This window comes from Macrobrachium rosenbergii, chromosome 31 (assembly GCF_040412425.1).
Source record: "Macrobrachium rosenbergii isolate ZJJX-2024 chromosome 31, ASM4041242v1, whole genome shotgun sequence".
NCBI classification, from domain to species: Eukaryota; Metazoa; Arthropoda; class Malacostraca; order Decapoda; family Palaemonidae; genus Macrobrachium; species Macrobrachium rosenbergii.
In genome coordinates this window covers 33,140,415-33,157,883 of record NC_089771.1, presented here as the reverse complement: position 1 = coordinate 33,157,883, position 17,469 = coordinate 33,140,415, and the positions used below count along the sequence as shown (strand labels likewise).

The window sequence follows — 17,469 nt, the reverse complement described above, 5'->3', positions numbered from 1 at the left end:
TAATGGCTCGCCATCAGTCAGGGCACGGAGGAAGTAAATCGTTTACCCAAGTACCACTGCCGCAGTATACTGGCAGCAACGCACCATCCATCGAGAGAGAGAGAGAGAGAGAGAGAGAGAGAGAGAGAGAGAGAGAGAGAGAGAGAGCCTTATGGCCCCTTCCTTTTTTATGCTAATTGCCCGATTAGGGTAAGGAAAGTGGGGGAGGTCTGGGGAGGAACTCGTGGGAAGGGAGCAGAGAGATGGGGAAGGTAGTTTAACAGATGTATAACCTCATTAAGAGACCACCCATCCACCCACCCACCATTCTCGGCCTTCATATCCTGCAGCAATGCAACGTGCAGTGAGCGGCGTTCGGTGATGAAGCAGATTGCAAAATCGACAGAGAGAGAGAGAGAGAGAGAGAGAGAGAAATTTACAAGAGCAGAGAATTAGATATCCTAAGTACACCTAAGAGAGAGAGAGAGAGAGAGAGAGAGAGAGAGAGAGAGAGAGATCCACTAGTGCCTCAGAGAAAGAAAAGTCAAAGTTATATTTTGTGAAACATCTATGGGGACATAAGGACGGTAAAAAAAAAAAAAAAACTGTTCCAATCTATCAAATTACAATGTCAAGCAAGCATTCGAATTTATTAACGGGAAACGAAACAGGTCTCTATGGCATTAGAAATGATCCATTATTATAAAAAAACCTTTATTTTCAAAACTGATTTGAAAAAAAAAATTCCCCTTACTTGAGAACTTCAGAGAGAAAAAAAAATGCAATTCCTTCAACAGTAACAAAGCGTAAGAATGAACTGTATATTTTGCTAAAGTGAGACAGCCCGTTATCATGTACAGCTAACCAAATATACGATAACACTGAACACAATCCCATGAAATGCTTCAGTGGCTGGTGGCGTGATAAAGAGAACAGCATTATATCGTCAATCTGAAACACCATTCTAACGTTGTTACTTCAATTATAGTCTAAAGAAAGGCCGACAAAGGCAATCACCTTCGAAGCCAAGGTATTGAAAGCTACGACCGAAATGTCCATTGTTACCGTTACGAGAAAATCATTTCTTCAATCCACCATGTACCCAGAGACCGAGCCCTCGGGACGATACTTCAGTCATTCTGCTAGTTTCTCCCTCGTCGCTTGTCTGTTTGTGCATAATAATTAACCCCCTCTCTCCTCTCATCTGGCACGCATCAACGGCTGACACACAGCTATAACCACCGCGGTAATAATACGCTAACAAAAATAATAAAAAAAGTAAACGTGATGCAGGAACGCAAGCCAGTCCTATAATTTGCCTGCGTCGGGTAGCATCACGAGCTTCTAAGTTAGTGAGGTGGAAAGCATGCGTACACATGCATCCCCTCTCTCTCTCTCTCTCTCTCTCTCTCTCTCTCTCTCTCTCTCTCTCTCGTCTCGGGGATGTTGTGATCTGTCTCGATTATTGGCAGCGTCAACAATGATCCTGAGATGTCTCTAATTTTCTGAGTCTATCAGGCACGCACCTTTGGCAGGCGAACTTGATGCTAGAAAGTATCTACACAATTTGAATGCGTTTTAATCTAACGCTCTCTGTATCAGTCAGTAGCACAGTGGGTGCTTCTCTCTCTCTCTCTCTCTCTCTCTCTCTCTCTCTTCTCTCTCTCTCTCTCTCTCTTTATTTCTATTTTTAACTGGTCGTGTGTGTGGTGCAAGTGCTTGTGTACGTGATCCTTTGCACGTGCAAAGACACATGCAGCTAATATATATATATATATATATATATATATATATATATAATAGAGAGAGAGAGATAGATATATATATATATATATATATATATAGAGAGAGAGAGAGAGAGAGAGAGAGAGAGGGAGAGAGAGAGAGAGCCGCAAGTTCTTGATCATCAAAAGATGGCAATGTGTCTTACAGAAACTTAGAGAGACAGATATCCCCTCTGGAACATGGACTGGAAGCTGGATATAGTGAATCCTTTAGTCCCGCCGTCCCTGATTGCACCGTGGAATTCCAACCTTTTCAATAGGAGTCTTAGGGGAAATTATACTAACAAAGTTTTGGTAAGAAAAGAGATGGAATTGACCTTTAAAGTTTAAACAAGTCTTTGAATGCTATATAAAAAAAAGTGGAAGAAATGCCACTTTACATAAAACAGGGAGGCCGAGTTAAAAGGTGATATCAGTAATTGACATTCTGCAGCAAGCAATTGAATGCACCAACAGAAACAAAAGGAACAAATATTTTTGAAACGCACAGCCACTTTTTTTCTGCTGAATTTTTCAAAAGGAGTATTTTTAAAACACATAACCACTGTTGTTCTGCTGACTTTTTCGAAAGGAAAGTGCGTATACGCAGCGGCTACAAACAAAATACAAAGCAAATATTGATGATGAACATTCAACACCATGAAGAACGAACCCTGGCAAAATTGGATTGAATACGAGTTACATTTTACAATACATCACTTCTAAACGGGTTTATCAGGAAAAGCTACGAATATTTAGCACCTCAGACTGTTTACACTCATTTAATTGTGGCAAAATAAATATCTGAAATTTACTATCAATAACTAAATTCGCCCTCTCTCTCTCTCTCTCGATGAAAGAAAACACCATCAACAACAAATGTAGCAATTACGCCGGTATTTATAGGACAGTGTTAAATACAAAACAAAAAATAAATAAAGAAAAAATGTCAATTTCTTTTTTTACCAAAGACAAAAAACATTTCTTTCAAATTACACAGAAATAAATCATATTAAGGTTAACAATGATCTCGGAGTTTTCGTTAACATTGAGGAAAAAAATCTACCTTCCTTGGATTCAATAACTCAAAAGACTGACACTGAAGTCTATAAATAAATCACCAGAATGAATCACTGGGAAAATAACCACCATCGCAAAAACGGCTTTATTGATTTAGAAATATAAACAAACAGTAGGTAACATTATGACATAAGCTCAACAAATCACAGATAATATTCTTTTTTTTTATACTTTTTCAAGTTTCCAAGATAAATTGAATTATTTTTTTAAAATTTTTAGTCTTCTTTAGACTTAGCAATACGAACAAACAGTAAATAACGTGATGACATATGCTCAATAAATCACGTATCATATTCTTTATTTTCTTTATATTTTTTTCAAGTTCCTAGATCAATTGGATTATTATTTTTATTCATTAGTCGTCTTCACAAAAAGGCCTAAAGTGGTAATTAACAGAAAATATTTTAGGCAACGATGATAATCTCCCTACGTAGACATTCTTTATATAAAGGTACGTAACAACAGAAAAAGTTCCATAATGCTTTTCTTCTAAAACGCTGTGGGAGAAATTCTGTCAGGTAATAATTCCCAACAAAGAAACAACTCAATGCAAAGGTTCCTGTCAACGACGAGGACATAGAATGCTATATAACGTTTGCTTAAAAGACTAATGTCAAGTACTCTGCCCTAAAATGGAAGACTGCACTGTCTGCAAAAATACAAAACTGAGAAAAATGGTAGATACTGCAGTTTTCCCTTGCCTTACTACTGATTTTGCAGATACTGCAAATGGGACCCCCTAAGTAAAGCATTGAAGAATCATTCTGAAACTGCAGTAACTTGTGTATTAGTGTTTCAAGAGCCCAAAAGGTGGCATATCTCAATTTCTAAAATTTTGCAGATACTGCAGTTTCCCATTTTAGGGTAGTATTTGCGTTCATATTAGTGTAAGCGACAAATCATAGCATAAGTTGATTATGTATGTATACGTATATATCTTTATAAGCTTTGAATAATACATAAAAAATAGGATATAAAATTGTGTATAAATAAGTATTTTTGTTCAAGAAGCAATTTAAGTTTTAGTGTATGCGACAATTCATAGAATAAGATGATTTTTATGTATGTAAGTATATGTCTTTATAAGTTTTGAGTAATACATGAAAAAGGTTATACAATTGTGTATAAATAAGTATATTTGTACATGAAGCAATATAAGTTTTAGTATTGCATACAAATATATTATGTTCAAATGTGCATAAACATCAATGTGTACACGGATTTGCAAAAAGTATATCTTACTAAGAACAATTACTTCTGGTAAAAAATAATAAAAAGAAAGAAGAAAAACGCAAAGAAATAAGAAAAACATCATGAATATAAACCTTCATTACTTGCTATTTTCTTTTACCTTAATTTTTGTGGCCTAAAAATAGCTCTGGCGAATTAAATTTCAAGATCAAAAACCAACTTTGACCTAGAAATTAATGAAGGCAGTTGAAAAAACGAATTAAAAAGTCATGGACCATCTTATTCCTTTGTATTACCAAGGTTTTACTCTTTTTTCGTTTCATAACGGAAAACATGATGTCTGAGAGAGAGAGAGAGAGAGAGAGAGAGAGAGAGAGAGAGAGAGAGAGAGAGAGAGGAGAGAGAGAGAGAGAGAGGAGATTTGTGAGTCACTTAAATTTAATAGTTTTGGAAAACAGCTAAATTAAATTGAGGTGGTTTGCCTCTCTGTGTGTGGTTCTTAGTGATATTGTCCTTTTGGTTATACTAAGAGAGAGAGAGAGAGAGAGAGTTTTATGAGTCATTTAAATTCAATAGTTTTGGAAAACAGCTAAATTCATTTCTTGACGGTTTGCTACTCTGTGCATCTTAGTGATGATACTGTTATTTTTGCTACATTAAGAAGTTATTGTTCCAGCACGGGCTCTTGCTCCAAGAAACAGCATGTAGCGAGAGTGATGGGACGCAGGTTAAGTAAGTATTTAAGGATGGAATGAGAAAACTTGATGTGAAGAGAATGAGAAAAGAAGGTCGATATTTATAAATATATTCTTGAGATTGATTACCAAGGTAGTGACAATACTTGTCATTACAAATTTTTTTTTTCAGATACGCAAGACTTCTGATATCGAAATAGCTCCTAAACGTGTCTATATATTTTATATAATACCTAAATTACGATCTCAAACTATTTGGAAAACTCTCCGAAACATACAAACTATAGTTTATGTATATGCATATATGCATCATAATCTGTGCACACAGAAAACAATAATACTTAAAAGACACTAGTATAATTAAACACCACACAAAAAACACACACATATAAATAAATAAATATATAAATAAAATATATATATAATCATATACATACGATTTTTAAAAACTAAAAATTAAACCAGATCTTTCGTCACAAGTCGAACTGTCCCTAAAATCCGCTTTCCATTCGAGAGATCAAACTGACAACGCAAACCGAATTCGCGTCACGTCATTCAGGAAAAGGAAACAAAACGTGCAAAGGACCAAAAGCGAACCCGCGTCCATTTCAGTCCCACGGAGGTTTACCCAAGCTCTCTAACCACAGCGCTGAGAGATTACGGCGTCTATAGGGGGCGGGGAGAAACGACATATTGAATCTATCACTGTTTGCACTGCAATTAGGGTTAAGGCAGACAAACCCCCTTTTACGATAGAACAAACACGGGGCAAGTACGCCGAGGGAGAAAGCTTGATACGCGCGCGAGCGCGCACACACAAACACACACATAGCGCGCACACACACAAACACACACATAGCGCGCGCACACAAACACACACATAGCGCGCACACACAAACACACACACACACACACACACAAGCAGGCAATTCTCTGGATGAAATCTGGCAAAGATTTAGTCTTTGAAAGTAATTTCAACGCATGGAAAGTAATGATCACATTTTCAGCTATTTTTAAAGATAGTCTGGACGTCAAATTTCTTGAGCGACCTTATCTTATTAAGAATGATCCGTAATTAGGCGTTGTAAATACTGAAAACAATACAGGCATTGACGCCAATATAATATAGTTACCACGTATCAAACGATCAAAACATTAAAAAAAAAAAAAAAATTGTTTCGTGGGTTAAACCCGAAAGCCAACACATCTTACTTTGTACATGAGATGAGTTTGCTCTATCTACACAGAAAAACATTATGATCTTATATAATTCGATATAAAATTTCTAGCTTTTGACAGCTTACTGAAAAAAAAACCGTTAGAACACAAAATAAACTTACCATTATTTTAAACTTCTTACGCTTAAAAAAATATTTTTAAACGTCTTACGTTTTAAAAATAACTCTTACACGAAAAATTTTTAAAGTCCTTGTGTTTCAAAAAAAAAATTAAACTTCTTACGTGTTTCAGAACAAATGTTTAAACTTCTTGAGGCAACTTATTACAAAATTTTCAAATTACTGGAAACATATCAAATGAAAACCTATCCACAACTTTTTACAACCTGCCAGAAAAAAAAAAACAACCCCACAAAATAACTTTCTACTTGTACACAACCAGATGATTTCATAACAATTAAAGGAAAATCTTCACAAACGTCACGAATAGGCCGCAGCCACGAGACCTACCAGAAACTAATAATCTCTCATTAATTAATTACACCTAATTAAAAATCAAATGGTAATGGTTTTACGGTTAATAACCATAATGATTACGTGACATGCATATTAACGGTGCAGACAGAATGATGATGACATTCACTGAGGCCAAATGTCGAAGTGAAACTGACAAAAGTACCTCATGCCACTTACGCAAAGGGTCTGACTGATTGGATAAGAATTATGTGGCGCTGCAATATTCTGTTGATGTAACTGGCGACCAAAATATAGAAAATTTCCATTGACATAAAATATAGAAAATATAGAAAACTTCAGTTGACATTATAAAGGGTCTGACTGATTGGACAAGAATTATGTGGCGTTGCAATTTTCCGTTAATGTAAGACGTTTCTGATTGACATAAAATTGCTCGAACGTCAAGAAAATGTTAATTATCGATATAACAAATGGCGAGAAACCTTTTCAAAATCACGAACGACAAGAAGATCCATGACAACATTAGAGACGAAAATAGTAAATTTATAATGCGAAAATATATTAACTGACATGGCATTAAAAATCCTACTAACACGAAAAATGGACAATACTAATCATGCCCAACAATTCCGTCCTAAAGGAATGATTAAAACAAAACTTGATACTCTCTCTCTCTCTCTCACCCAGCTTTTCACTTTCCTGAGGTCATGTGTCAGTGTGATTATAATCAACACATATATATAAATATATAATATATACATACATTTACATAATATATAAATTATATATATATATATATAAATACATTTACATAATATATAAATTATATACTCGTATATACATACACACATATATATATATACATACATACATACATACATACATACAAACACACACACACACGAGTGAGGTCTGCAGATTACAAATCTTTATGACTCATAAAATCCATCGTGCTCACACTTTCAAAGATACTATGAATAATGGAATAGAGTGGGTACACTATATATTTTCTGAAGGTAAATTGATGACGAAACAGAAAAATGGTGTTGAAATTAAACGGTATTGACGTTTGGCACGTTTTTGTGATAAGTGTCATTATCACGCCTTCGTCAGCAACAAAAATAATAAGAAAGGTCATTTTGGGTCAGGAGCTTCGCTGAGTCCTCAGAAATACGTTATAACAATCACTGCATGGTGTCACTAACCGGAATTACTGTTGTAATAATAATAATTAATATATTTGGTTTTACCTGAAGTTGTATTGAGGCTACAATTGAAAAACATTACCTGAAGTTGTATTGAGGCAATTGAAAAACATTACTTGAAGTTGTGTTGAGGCAATTGAAAAACATTACCTGAAGTTGTATTGAGGCAATTGAAAAACATTACCTGAAGTTGTATTGAGGCAATTGAAAAACATTACTTGAAGTTGTATTGAGAGGCAATGAAAACATTACCTGAAGTTGTATTGAGGCAACTGAAAACATAACCTTGAGTTGTGAAGGCAACTGAAAACATTACCAGTTAAGGCAATTGAAAAACATTACCTGAAGTTGTATTGAGGCAATAGAAAAACAATCATCAGAAGATCTTTAAGGAGACAAAGGCACCAATGATAATCACCTATAACAGAAAACAAGACACACCTAATGACTAATGATAGACAGAAGCCATAAATAACCAATAACACCTAAGAACAAAAATCACGACATAGGCACACCATGAAATAACGACCGATCATCAATTGAACTTCCATCAACCCGATTGCGACAGGCGAACTAAAACTCAAGTTGACACATCGGCAAATTGATTAATATGAGTGATGGCGGTGTGACGGAAGAGAAAGTCAGAATCATTAGTTCCTCTGTCATCTTACAACAATTAGCTAGTTTATTTAACTCCCTGTTACGATGGGAACGCCAAACGAACCGGGGAATGTTGACAGCGTGGATTAATCCTTACGGAAAATGGGTATTTATCAAAAAGGTCCTTTAGTCTCCATCGTTGGACTGTGGAACAATCTCCCTGAGATATCATGCAACTGAAACCTCAGATGTTCAAGCGAAGATGCAATGCATTATTACCCTGAAGCAATGTTCTTTGTATTTTAATAATTTACTTGACATTTTTGCCTGTTTATTGATTTGTTATTTTTTTCTTATAACTGATCACTTCTTTCTGTATTCCCTATTACCTTCTGTTATTCTTTCAAATGAAAATCATATTTTTGGAAAGCCTGAATTTCAAGTAAATGGTCCCTTTGGGATTATTCCATATGAACTTGTCCAATTCCCTACTACCTTCTGTCACCTCTTTCAAAATGAAAACCACATTCTTTGGCAGCTTGAACTTCAAGTTAAAGGCCCCTTGGGGATCGTTCCATACGAACATCTTCCAAACAACCCCTTCCTAACACTTTCAAATGCGAACACCGAATAAATTAAAATCCTACTCTCTTAATCCACATTCTAATTATATTCCCTGGCCCAACAAAACCCGGTCACATACAGACTGACCATGACACGGAAAACAGGCAACGGAGCACGGGTAGTTGTACACAAAAACTAAACCCGTTTTGCGTTGAAGACTATAATGCCAGTAACATATTGGGCAAGAAGACGTGGGTAAAGAGCAGAGGGGGTGTTGGAAGGGGAGGGGGTTGGAAGGGGAGGGGTTGGAAGGGGGAGGGTTGGAAGGGGAGGGGTTGGAAGGGGGGAGGTTGAAGGGATTAAGATAGAAATGGGGTATACAAAACAAGAGATAAATAATAATAATAATAAAATTAGGGATAGAAATGGGATATATACAAAAGAAAAGAGAATAATAATAATAATAATAATAATAATAATAATAATAATAATAATAATAATAATAATAGCTGGCTTTTGACAAGTAAGAAGTTGGCCCTTCAACAAACGCCGGTCAGTGATTAACAACTCCTGATGAGAGAGAGAGAGAGAGAGAGAGAGAGAGAGAGAGAGAGAGAAAGAGAGAGAGAGAGAGAGAGAGAGAGAGGGCTGAGCAGGCAATTTAAAAGAAAAGCAAGAGATACGATATAGGCATTTGTGGGGTGTTTTTTCCCACAGCTCTCTCTCTCTCTCTCTCTCTCTCCACATTTGGCCTAGTCGATGAACTACTGAAATAACTATCGCAACTATTTTATAGGCGGACAGGATTATCTGATGTCAATCAATCACTTTATATATATACATCATATATATTTTTTTTTTTAATTTTAAAAAACCGGGAAATCTTATTTTTAACTCAAAGAAATCTCAAAGAAAACATACAAAACTGTTCCATTCTATGAGCACAATAAGGTTAAAAACATCAAGATCTCTGGCGCTGAGTCAACAAATCATTATCATACACTCATTGTTGGTAAATAAAAACTGGTACCCTATATATATATATATATATATATATATATATATATATATATATATATATATATATATATATATATATGGTATATATATATATATATAATTCCAAATACTGAAAATTTTGCAAAATCCCTGAGCGTTCATTTAGGGACACCCAAAACCGACATTTGGCCTACACCCTTCCGGGAAAAACTACGGGGAAGGATTCAGAGGAAAAACAGATTAGGCAAAGGGAGAAAACCGGTGAAGAATTTCCTCCTAGCGCATCTAATTAGAAAGTTATATTTATCCAGCAATCTTCCGGAGAACCAGGCACCCAAACCACACACCGTGTCATCAACCGCATATGGCAATTACCAATGTGTAACTTGCAAGCCGCATTGCCATTATATGCTATTGGGAGAATGTTGACAAGCAGGTTACAGGAGATCTCTCTTCTGGGGCCAAATGTACATTGCCTGCCTGTCTAGCTGTGTAAGCATAAGGTATTAATTAAGTAAGGAGATTATTATATATATATATATATATATATATATATATACTATATATATATATATATATATATATATATATATATATATATATATATATATATATATATGATAGAGTATGCAGTCACAAAATGGCAAGTGGTATGTCCCTCCTTTCTGCTCCTTCCTGTTCTAGAGCCTAGATTTCTAGAATTGGGTCCAGAACTGGCAAATGCCTCTATTCTAGCCCACCCTGAACTGAGATGTGTTTTTCGGGTACAAGATTCAATGTCCAGGTAAACAATGGAATTTGGGGCATTCAGTATTTATAGTTATTGGCCATACTGCCCTAAAATGGAAGACTGAAGTATCTCCCTTGCCATACTGCTGATTTTGCAGATACTGCAAATGGGACCCCCCTAAATAAAGCATGGAAGAATCATTCTGAAACTGCAGTAAGTTGTGTATTAGTGTTTCACAGCCAATAGGCGGCATGTCTCAATTTCGAAAGTTTTGCAGATACTGCAGTTTTCCATTTTAGGGCAGCATATCTGTATGAACCAACCCGGACGAAATACGACCAGTTGCACACAACGAGACACACACAAACGAACTCCAAAACCTTCAACTATTCCTTAATTCTATGGCATTGTCGCTTACTCCCAATTAACTTCCTGAAAATTTACGTAACCAATAGCTAATAGTCTTCCTCCGGTCGTTAAACACAGACATTTGCTTCCGTGGTTTTACCGACAGTGCTTCCAGGTTCTGGGAGAGAGAGAGAGAGAGAGAGAGAGAGAGAGAGAGAGAGAGAGAGAGAGAGAGAGAGAGAGAGAAACCGCAAGTCTAAGGAGATATAATTACGTTCAAATATTATATAGTTATCGAGGAACTAACGTATTCCCTAAGGCATTTCCGAGTTCGGATCTATGAAAATAGTAATAAAAATATTCTCGAGATTTTACTGGTTTACTCTTCCTTGCTCGAAAGACGCTTCGTACTGACAATTTCGTGAATACAATATATATACATACATATATATATATATATATACATGTACCTATAATCTATACGTGTGTGCATCCAAATACAAAAATTTATACAAATATTGTGTGCGAATCTGCACAGCCTAGATTTCTACAAGAAGAGGACTATTCATAAGAAAAGTTAGTCCCTATGTAAATTATAGAGAGCATATTCATTACCGGATATATCAGAGCTGCAACTGTTTCAGAGCCTTTGCTTTCTTACCCAGAAGTAAAGGTAATTATGTCAGCCTACGATTTGGGGGGGGGGAAGTTCAGTAACTGACTGAAAAAGGAATTTAAGCAGAGAAATGACGTTTCCGCTGGAATTTCTGAGAGAAAACTTGCAGAGAGAGAGAGAGAGAGAGAGAGAGAGAGAGAGAGAGAGAGAGAGAGAGAGATAAAACCCTGGAGAAGCTTAGAGAGAGAGGGAGAGATAAAACCCTAGAAAAGCTTTGAGAGAGAGAGAGAGAGAGAGAGAGAGAGAGAGAGAGAGAGAGAGAGAGAGAGAGAGAGAGAGAGAGAGAGATAAAAAAACCCTAGACGATCCCCTAAATCAATTTAATGAGGACGAGGGAGCCCCACTCGGCCTATAATGGTCCTTTACACCCCCATATAAGGCAGCAGTCAGCTCTATCTCGCGGAATGACCCTGTTCCCAAGAGCCGACTAGATGGGTCAGGTCAGGTTTAAATCTAGTTTGTGTTCTAGGGCGATTTTTACTCCGACATTAAATACCAGTTACAAGTTCCCGCTGAAATACGACCAGCATGAACCACGTTTTGGAATTTTTTCGGTTTTCTAACTTGAGTTCATTTCTGGTTGCCATATCTCTTATGCGGAATTTTTACAGTGACCTTTAACAAAGATTAATGATTATACACACAGAGAATTTTTACAATGATCTTCGACAAAGATGAATGGTTCTACACATATAGAATTGTTTTAATGATCTTCTGAATAATTAAAAAAAATTTTTAATGTCTCCAGTCTAACAAAGATGAATAATTACACACACACAACAATTTTCTAATGATCTTTGGTTTTAAAAAAGATGAACAATTATCCAACACAAATTTTTTCACATGATCTTTAGTCTAACAAAGACGAATAATCACAAAAAATTATTTTTTCATTATCTTTCCTTTGTTAAATGAATGATTACACCCCAAATTCATACAGCATCAAGCCACGGGACGGCGGCTGCTGCTTCTTCCAAAAATCGTGCGCCTCAGAACGTCCACTGCGTGTAATACAGCTGTTTAGGATTCTGCCGTTAAGTGAAACCTAGAGTCACGATTGTTGCTACATCGACCTTCGAGAGTATTCTGTTAGCTTTAGAGAAGAAGATTATGAAGAGTATTGCAGCGGTGTTGCAAAGTCGACTCTCTCTTTCTCTCTCTCTCTCTCTCGAGACGTTACAGAATCTTTTAAAGGAACATTTTAAGAATATCTCTCTCTCTCGACGTTACTGAAGCCTTCAGAGGCCTTTCAAGAATGACCTCTCTCTCTCTCTCTCTCCTCCTCTCTCTCTCTCTCTCTCTCTCGACGTTACTGAAGCCTTCAGAGGACCTTCTTAAGAAAGAACTCTTGTTGCCTCTCTCTCTCTCTCTCTCTCTCGACGTTACTGAAGCCTTCAAAGGACCTTCTTAAGAATGAACTCTTGTTACCTCTCTCTCTCTCTCGACATTACTGAATCCTCCAAAGAATCATCTTAAGGATGTCTTATTACCACTCTCTCTCTCTCTCCACTACTGAATCCTTCCTGAAAATCGTAATGAATGAATCCCACCCAAAATCTCTCTCTGAATCTCTCCTCACCCTCTCCCTCTCTCTCTCTCTCTCTCTCTCTCTCTCTCTCTTCCCAGTTGTTACGATTATTCAATTCCTTTACAGTTTATCTCTAAGTACACCAAATACAGGAATGTTTACAAAAACTCCTTTTATTTTTATTAAGTCTCTACATCCCTTGTTAAAAAATAGCTATATATTCAGTGTTTTAAAAGACTTTAGTTATTTTTTATTAAGTCAATACATCCCTAGTTAAAAAATAGCTAAGATATTCATGAAGTCCAGATCTGCTTCTTAGTGACTAGTTTTACTTACGAAGATACCGAGCAGGGAAGATAAAGTCAGCCAACACTAACCCGATGGAATTGAAAATCTTAAAATAAATGTCGCAAAAAATGGAAGAGTGAAAAAAGAAGCAGGAGGCATTCTTCAACTTTTTTTGAAACGACTGAATATTAAGAGGTTTATACGCATTATATATACGATGTCGTTTGCCCTTGAACAATTGTATATATTTATAACGGATGTGAATACTTAATACAAATATACGCGCACTTTTATAGACAAACGTATATAAACGTGCATATTACACATTACATACATGTGCACACATATATATTTCATAATAATAATAATAATAATAATAATAATAATAATAATAATAATAATAATAGTATAGAAGGCAGGCTTGGTAAATACTCCCAAGGACGGCAGAGGGAAAAACTAGTTACCTAGACTATTTACGCACTAACAACGACCATTAGCTACAGAATGGTCTGACCCTCATCAATCCCCCTTCCACTTCATTCTCTTTCTAATGGATTTGTGAGTCCTGAGTGAAGCATTCATTAAGAGTATGATAGACGTTCTCCCTTCTGCTATCATAAATTCCCTCCTGGGTTAGGTGAAATTCGACGCTAATGGAACCGAGTTATGGTACGAAACTAAGCAAAAATAGTTCAAAGCTTTTTATGTTGCAAATTCAAAGACAACAAAATAAATAAATAAAATGAAAAAAGTATTGGTAACAAGGCGAAATCGGAATCAAATGGAACCAAGTTAAGCTACGATACTAGGCCTGAAATGGTTCAAAGCTTTTTATATTACAAATTCAAAGACAACAAAATAAATAAACAAATAAATAAAACGAAAAAAGTATTGGTAACAAGGCGAAATCGGAATCAGATGGAACCAAGTTAAGCTACGATACTGAACATAAATGGCTCAAAGCTTTTTATACTACAACTTCAAAAAAAATATATATATAAATAAAAATAAAAAAATAAAAATAAAAAAATAAAAAAAGTATTGGTAACAAGGCGAAATCGGGATCAAATGGAACTAAGTTAAGCTACACAACTAAACAAATAGTCCAAAGCATTTTTACGTGCAACCTCAAAAAAAAAAAAAAAAAAAAAAAGGTCACAACTAAAATGGAGGCCAACAAGATTCAAGTTATATGAACTATGTCTGAAAATAACTGGAGATCACGATAAGTAATAAACAGATGAACTATATAAGGAATGGCGTCTCTGGACAGGAATCTTCGAAAGCCATTTATAGCCATAAGAGTAACACCAGGGGATATCATAAAATAGGAGAAACCTCACGAGTAGACGGAAGATATCATTATGAAGTAATTGAATTGAATTGAATTGAATACACAATTTAGGCCAAAGGCCAAGCACTGGGACCTATGAGGTCATTCAGCGCTGAAACGGAAATTGGCAGTAAAAAGGTTTGAAAGGTGCAACGGGAGGAAAACCTCAAAACAGTTGCACTATGAATCGATTGTTGGAAGAGGGTGGAAAGGAAGGTGGAAGAACGAGAATATGAAAGGAGGTGCAGTAAAAGGAACGGAAGGGGTTGCAGCAGCTAGGGGCCATGGAAGGCACGCTGTAAAGAGCCTTCAGTAATGCCTACAGTGCACCGCATGAGGTGCACTGGTGGCACTAGCCCCCTACGGGGCATAATGAAGTAAGGACGATGATTCATAAGAGGGGAAAAAAATAATGACCTGCTATTAAACCTTAATTACAGGTTACGAGATAGAGAAACGAGGATTCTCACAAGGCCAACACGAAGAAGCTACAGCACCGTCGTCAATTATGAAGCACTCGGGGAATCTCAGGTCGGAGTTTCCACATATTGGAAATTAATGAATTACTGGCGGCAGATGAAAAGTGTGAAAGACATGGCAAAGTTGAAATTGGCAATTTATAGTTTTCTGCAAAAGAAAACTGCTGAGATGGCTATTTGTCTGTCCGTCCGCAATTTCTCTGTCCACCTTCAAATCTTAAAAACTACTGAGGCTAGAGGGCTGCAAATTGGTATATTGACCATCCACCCTCCAATCATCAAATATACCAAATTGCAGCCCTCTAGCGTCAGTAGTTTTTATTTTATTTAAGGTTAAAGTTAGCCATGATAGTGCGGCTGGCACCTACAACACGGACCACTACCGGGTCGTCGCTTAAAGTTCCATGGGCCGCGGCTGAGAGTTTCATACAGCATTATAGCTACGCTGTACAGAAAACTCGATTGCGCCTACGAAACATCGGCGCATTTTTTACTCGTTTTTATAACATTCAACTTTCTGTGACTAAAAGGTTCAATGCTTGAATTTTTCCTTTCATTAAACCAAATCGGTAAAATTACAAAGATACATCGTGATAAAATTAACTTGATCACGGACGTAAAATTTAATTATTAAATACATCACTTGATCAGAACCATACGGTCTCTCAGGCATTATTAAATACATCACTGCAAGTATATTAGAGAGAGAGAGAGAGAGAGAGAGAGAGAGAGAGAGAGAGAGAGAGATTGAATTAAGAATATATACACAAAAATCAAGGTTCCATTCAAGCTACAGCGCACCGAATTACCCACAAAGACTGGTGCGCCGTTGATACTAACTGACATATATTAAAGTTTCCCGAACACGGGAAAAGACTTCGGTAAAATGCATTATTTCGCGCCCAGTGGTTTCAGAGATAATCACAGCAATTACATCGGAAAATCAAAGAGTCTTTCATCAAACCTGACTTGACAATGCTCCGGATAAAAATAAGTGGCTTTTATGCAATTTGTTATTCCGCTAGACACACGTACCACTGTAATTCTAAATAAACACTATGATATTATTTGAATGTCAATTATCTATCAAGGAAGGTGGCTTTTCAAATTTCACGGCGAATAAATGGAAATCTATATCGGAATTTTCTTCGCTGACTTTTTTTGGCTTCGGAAAATGAAAGCACAATACTGGTTATTCCTGAATACTAAAATATACAGAGGAGATTGTAGGTAACGTGATATCTTTAAATGAGTGTAACAATCCCTCTTTAATATATAAGAAGGATTTCTCTCTTTCAATGATTCAAGAGTCAATAATTTTCTTTTTCTTCAAAAACCTAAATTTAGCTTAGAACGTGAATTACTTTTGTTGAATGGAAATCATTTACCCAATTCAACAGAACCTTAGCGCGTTTTAAACCGACAAATTGTATCCTCTGAATAATCATAACAGGAATGGAATATAGAGTTTAGGCCAAAGGCCAAGCAATGGGACCTACGAGGTCATTCAGAGCTGGAAAGGAAATTGAGATGAGGTAGGTCTGACAGGTGTAACAGGAGGAAAATCTCGTAGTTGCACTATGAATAAATTGTTAGGAGAAGGTGAATAGCATGATGGAAAACTATAATATGAACGGAGGTACAGTAAAAGGAACGAAAGGGGTTACAACTAGGGGCCGAAGGGACGCTGCAAAGAACTTTAGGAATGCCTACAGTGCATCGCGCGGGGTGCACTGAAAGCACTACCCCCATACTAGGAATAATTATAATAGACCAGTAGCGTACAAACGCAACTTCTCCTACTGCTATGTAGGTCTCACAAAAGAGAGAGAGAGAGAGAGAGAGAGAGAGAGAGAGAGAGAGAGAGAGAGAGAGAGAGAGAGAGAGAGGCATCTCCAAACAAGGCATACCTGATTATTCCAACTGCCAGCCTCTTAAAAGGCGAAGTCTCTCATTAAATAAGAAGCTACCGACATACTGTCAGCTCTCATTAAGTTGGATGTTCCAACCAATTATCTTCGCATGCATTCAGATAGCGCCCGGACTTCCAAGCCGAATATATGGGCGGTTTGTGTCAATTCCTTTGGCGAACTTTATTGGATGGTAATAATAATAATAATAATAATAATAATACCTAACTACACAGGCGGTTATATTTCCACTACTTGTGCAAATTTCATCTATTAATAATAATAATAATAATAATAATAATAATAATAATAATAATAATAATACATAAATAAGGGCGGTTTTATTTCAACTATTTATTGCAAGTTCTATCCGATAATAATAATAATAATAATAATAATGACACCCACATATAAGAACAGTTTTATTGCAACTACTTTTTTTTATC

At 36.3% G+C, this 17,469-nt stretch overlaps 1 protein-coding gene across 1 annotated transcript in view; it reads right to left on the bottom strand.

The window, feature by feature from the left end:
• Positions 1–17,469, bottom strand: part of LOC136855521 (dual oxidase-like) — a 163,056-nt gene that overhangs the window by 63,988 nt on the left and 81,599 nt on the right. Inside the window, 2 exon segments of the mRNA XM_067132636.1 lie at positions 4,133–4,147; positions 14,611–14,639. Coding sequence (XP_066988737.1) covers positions 4,133–4,147; positions 14,611–14,639 — 44 coding nt within the window.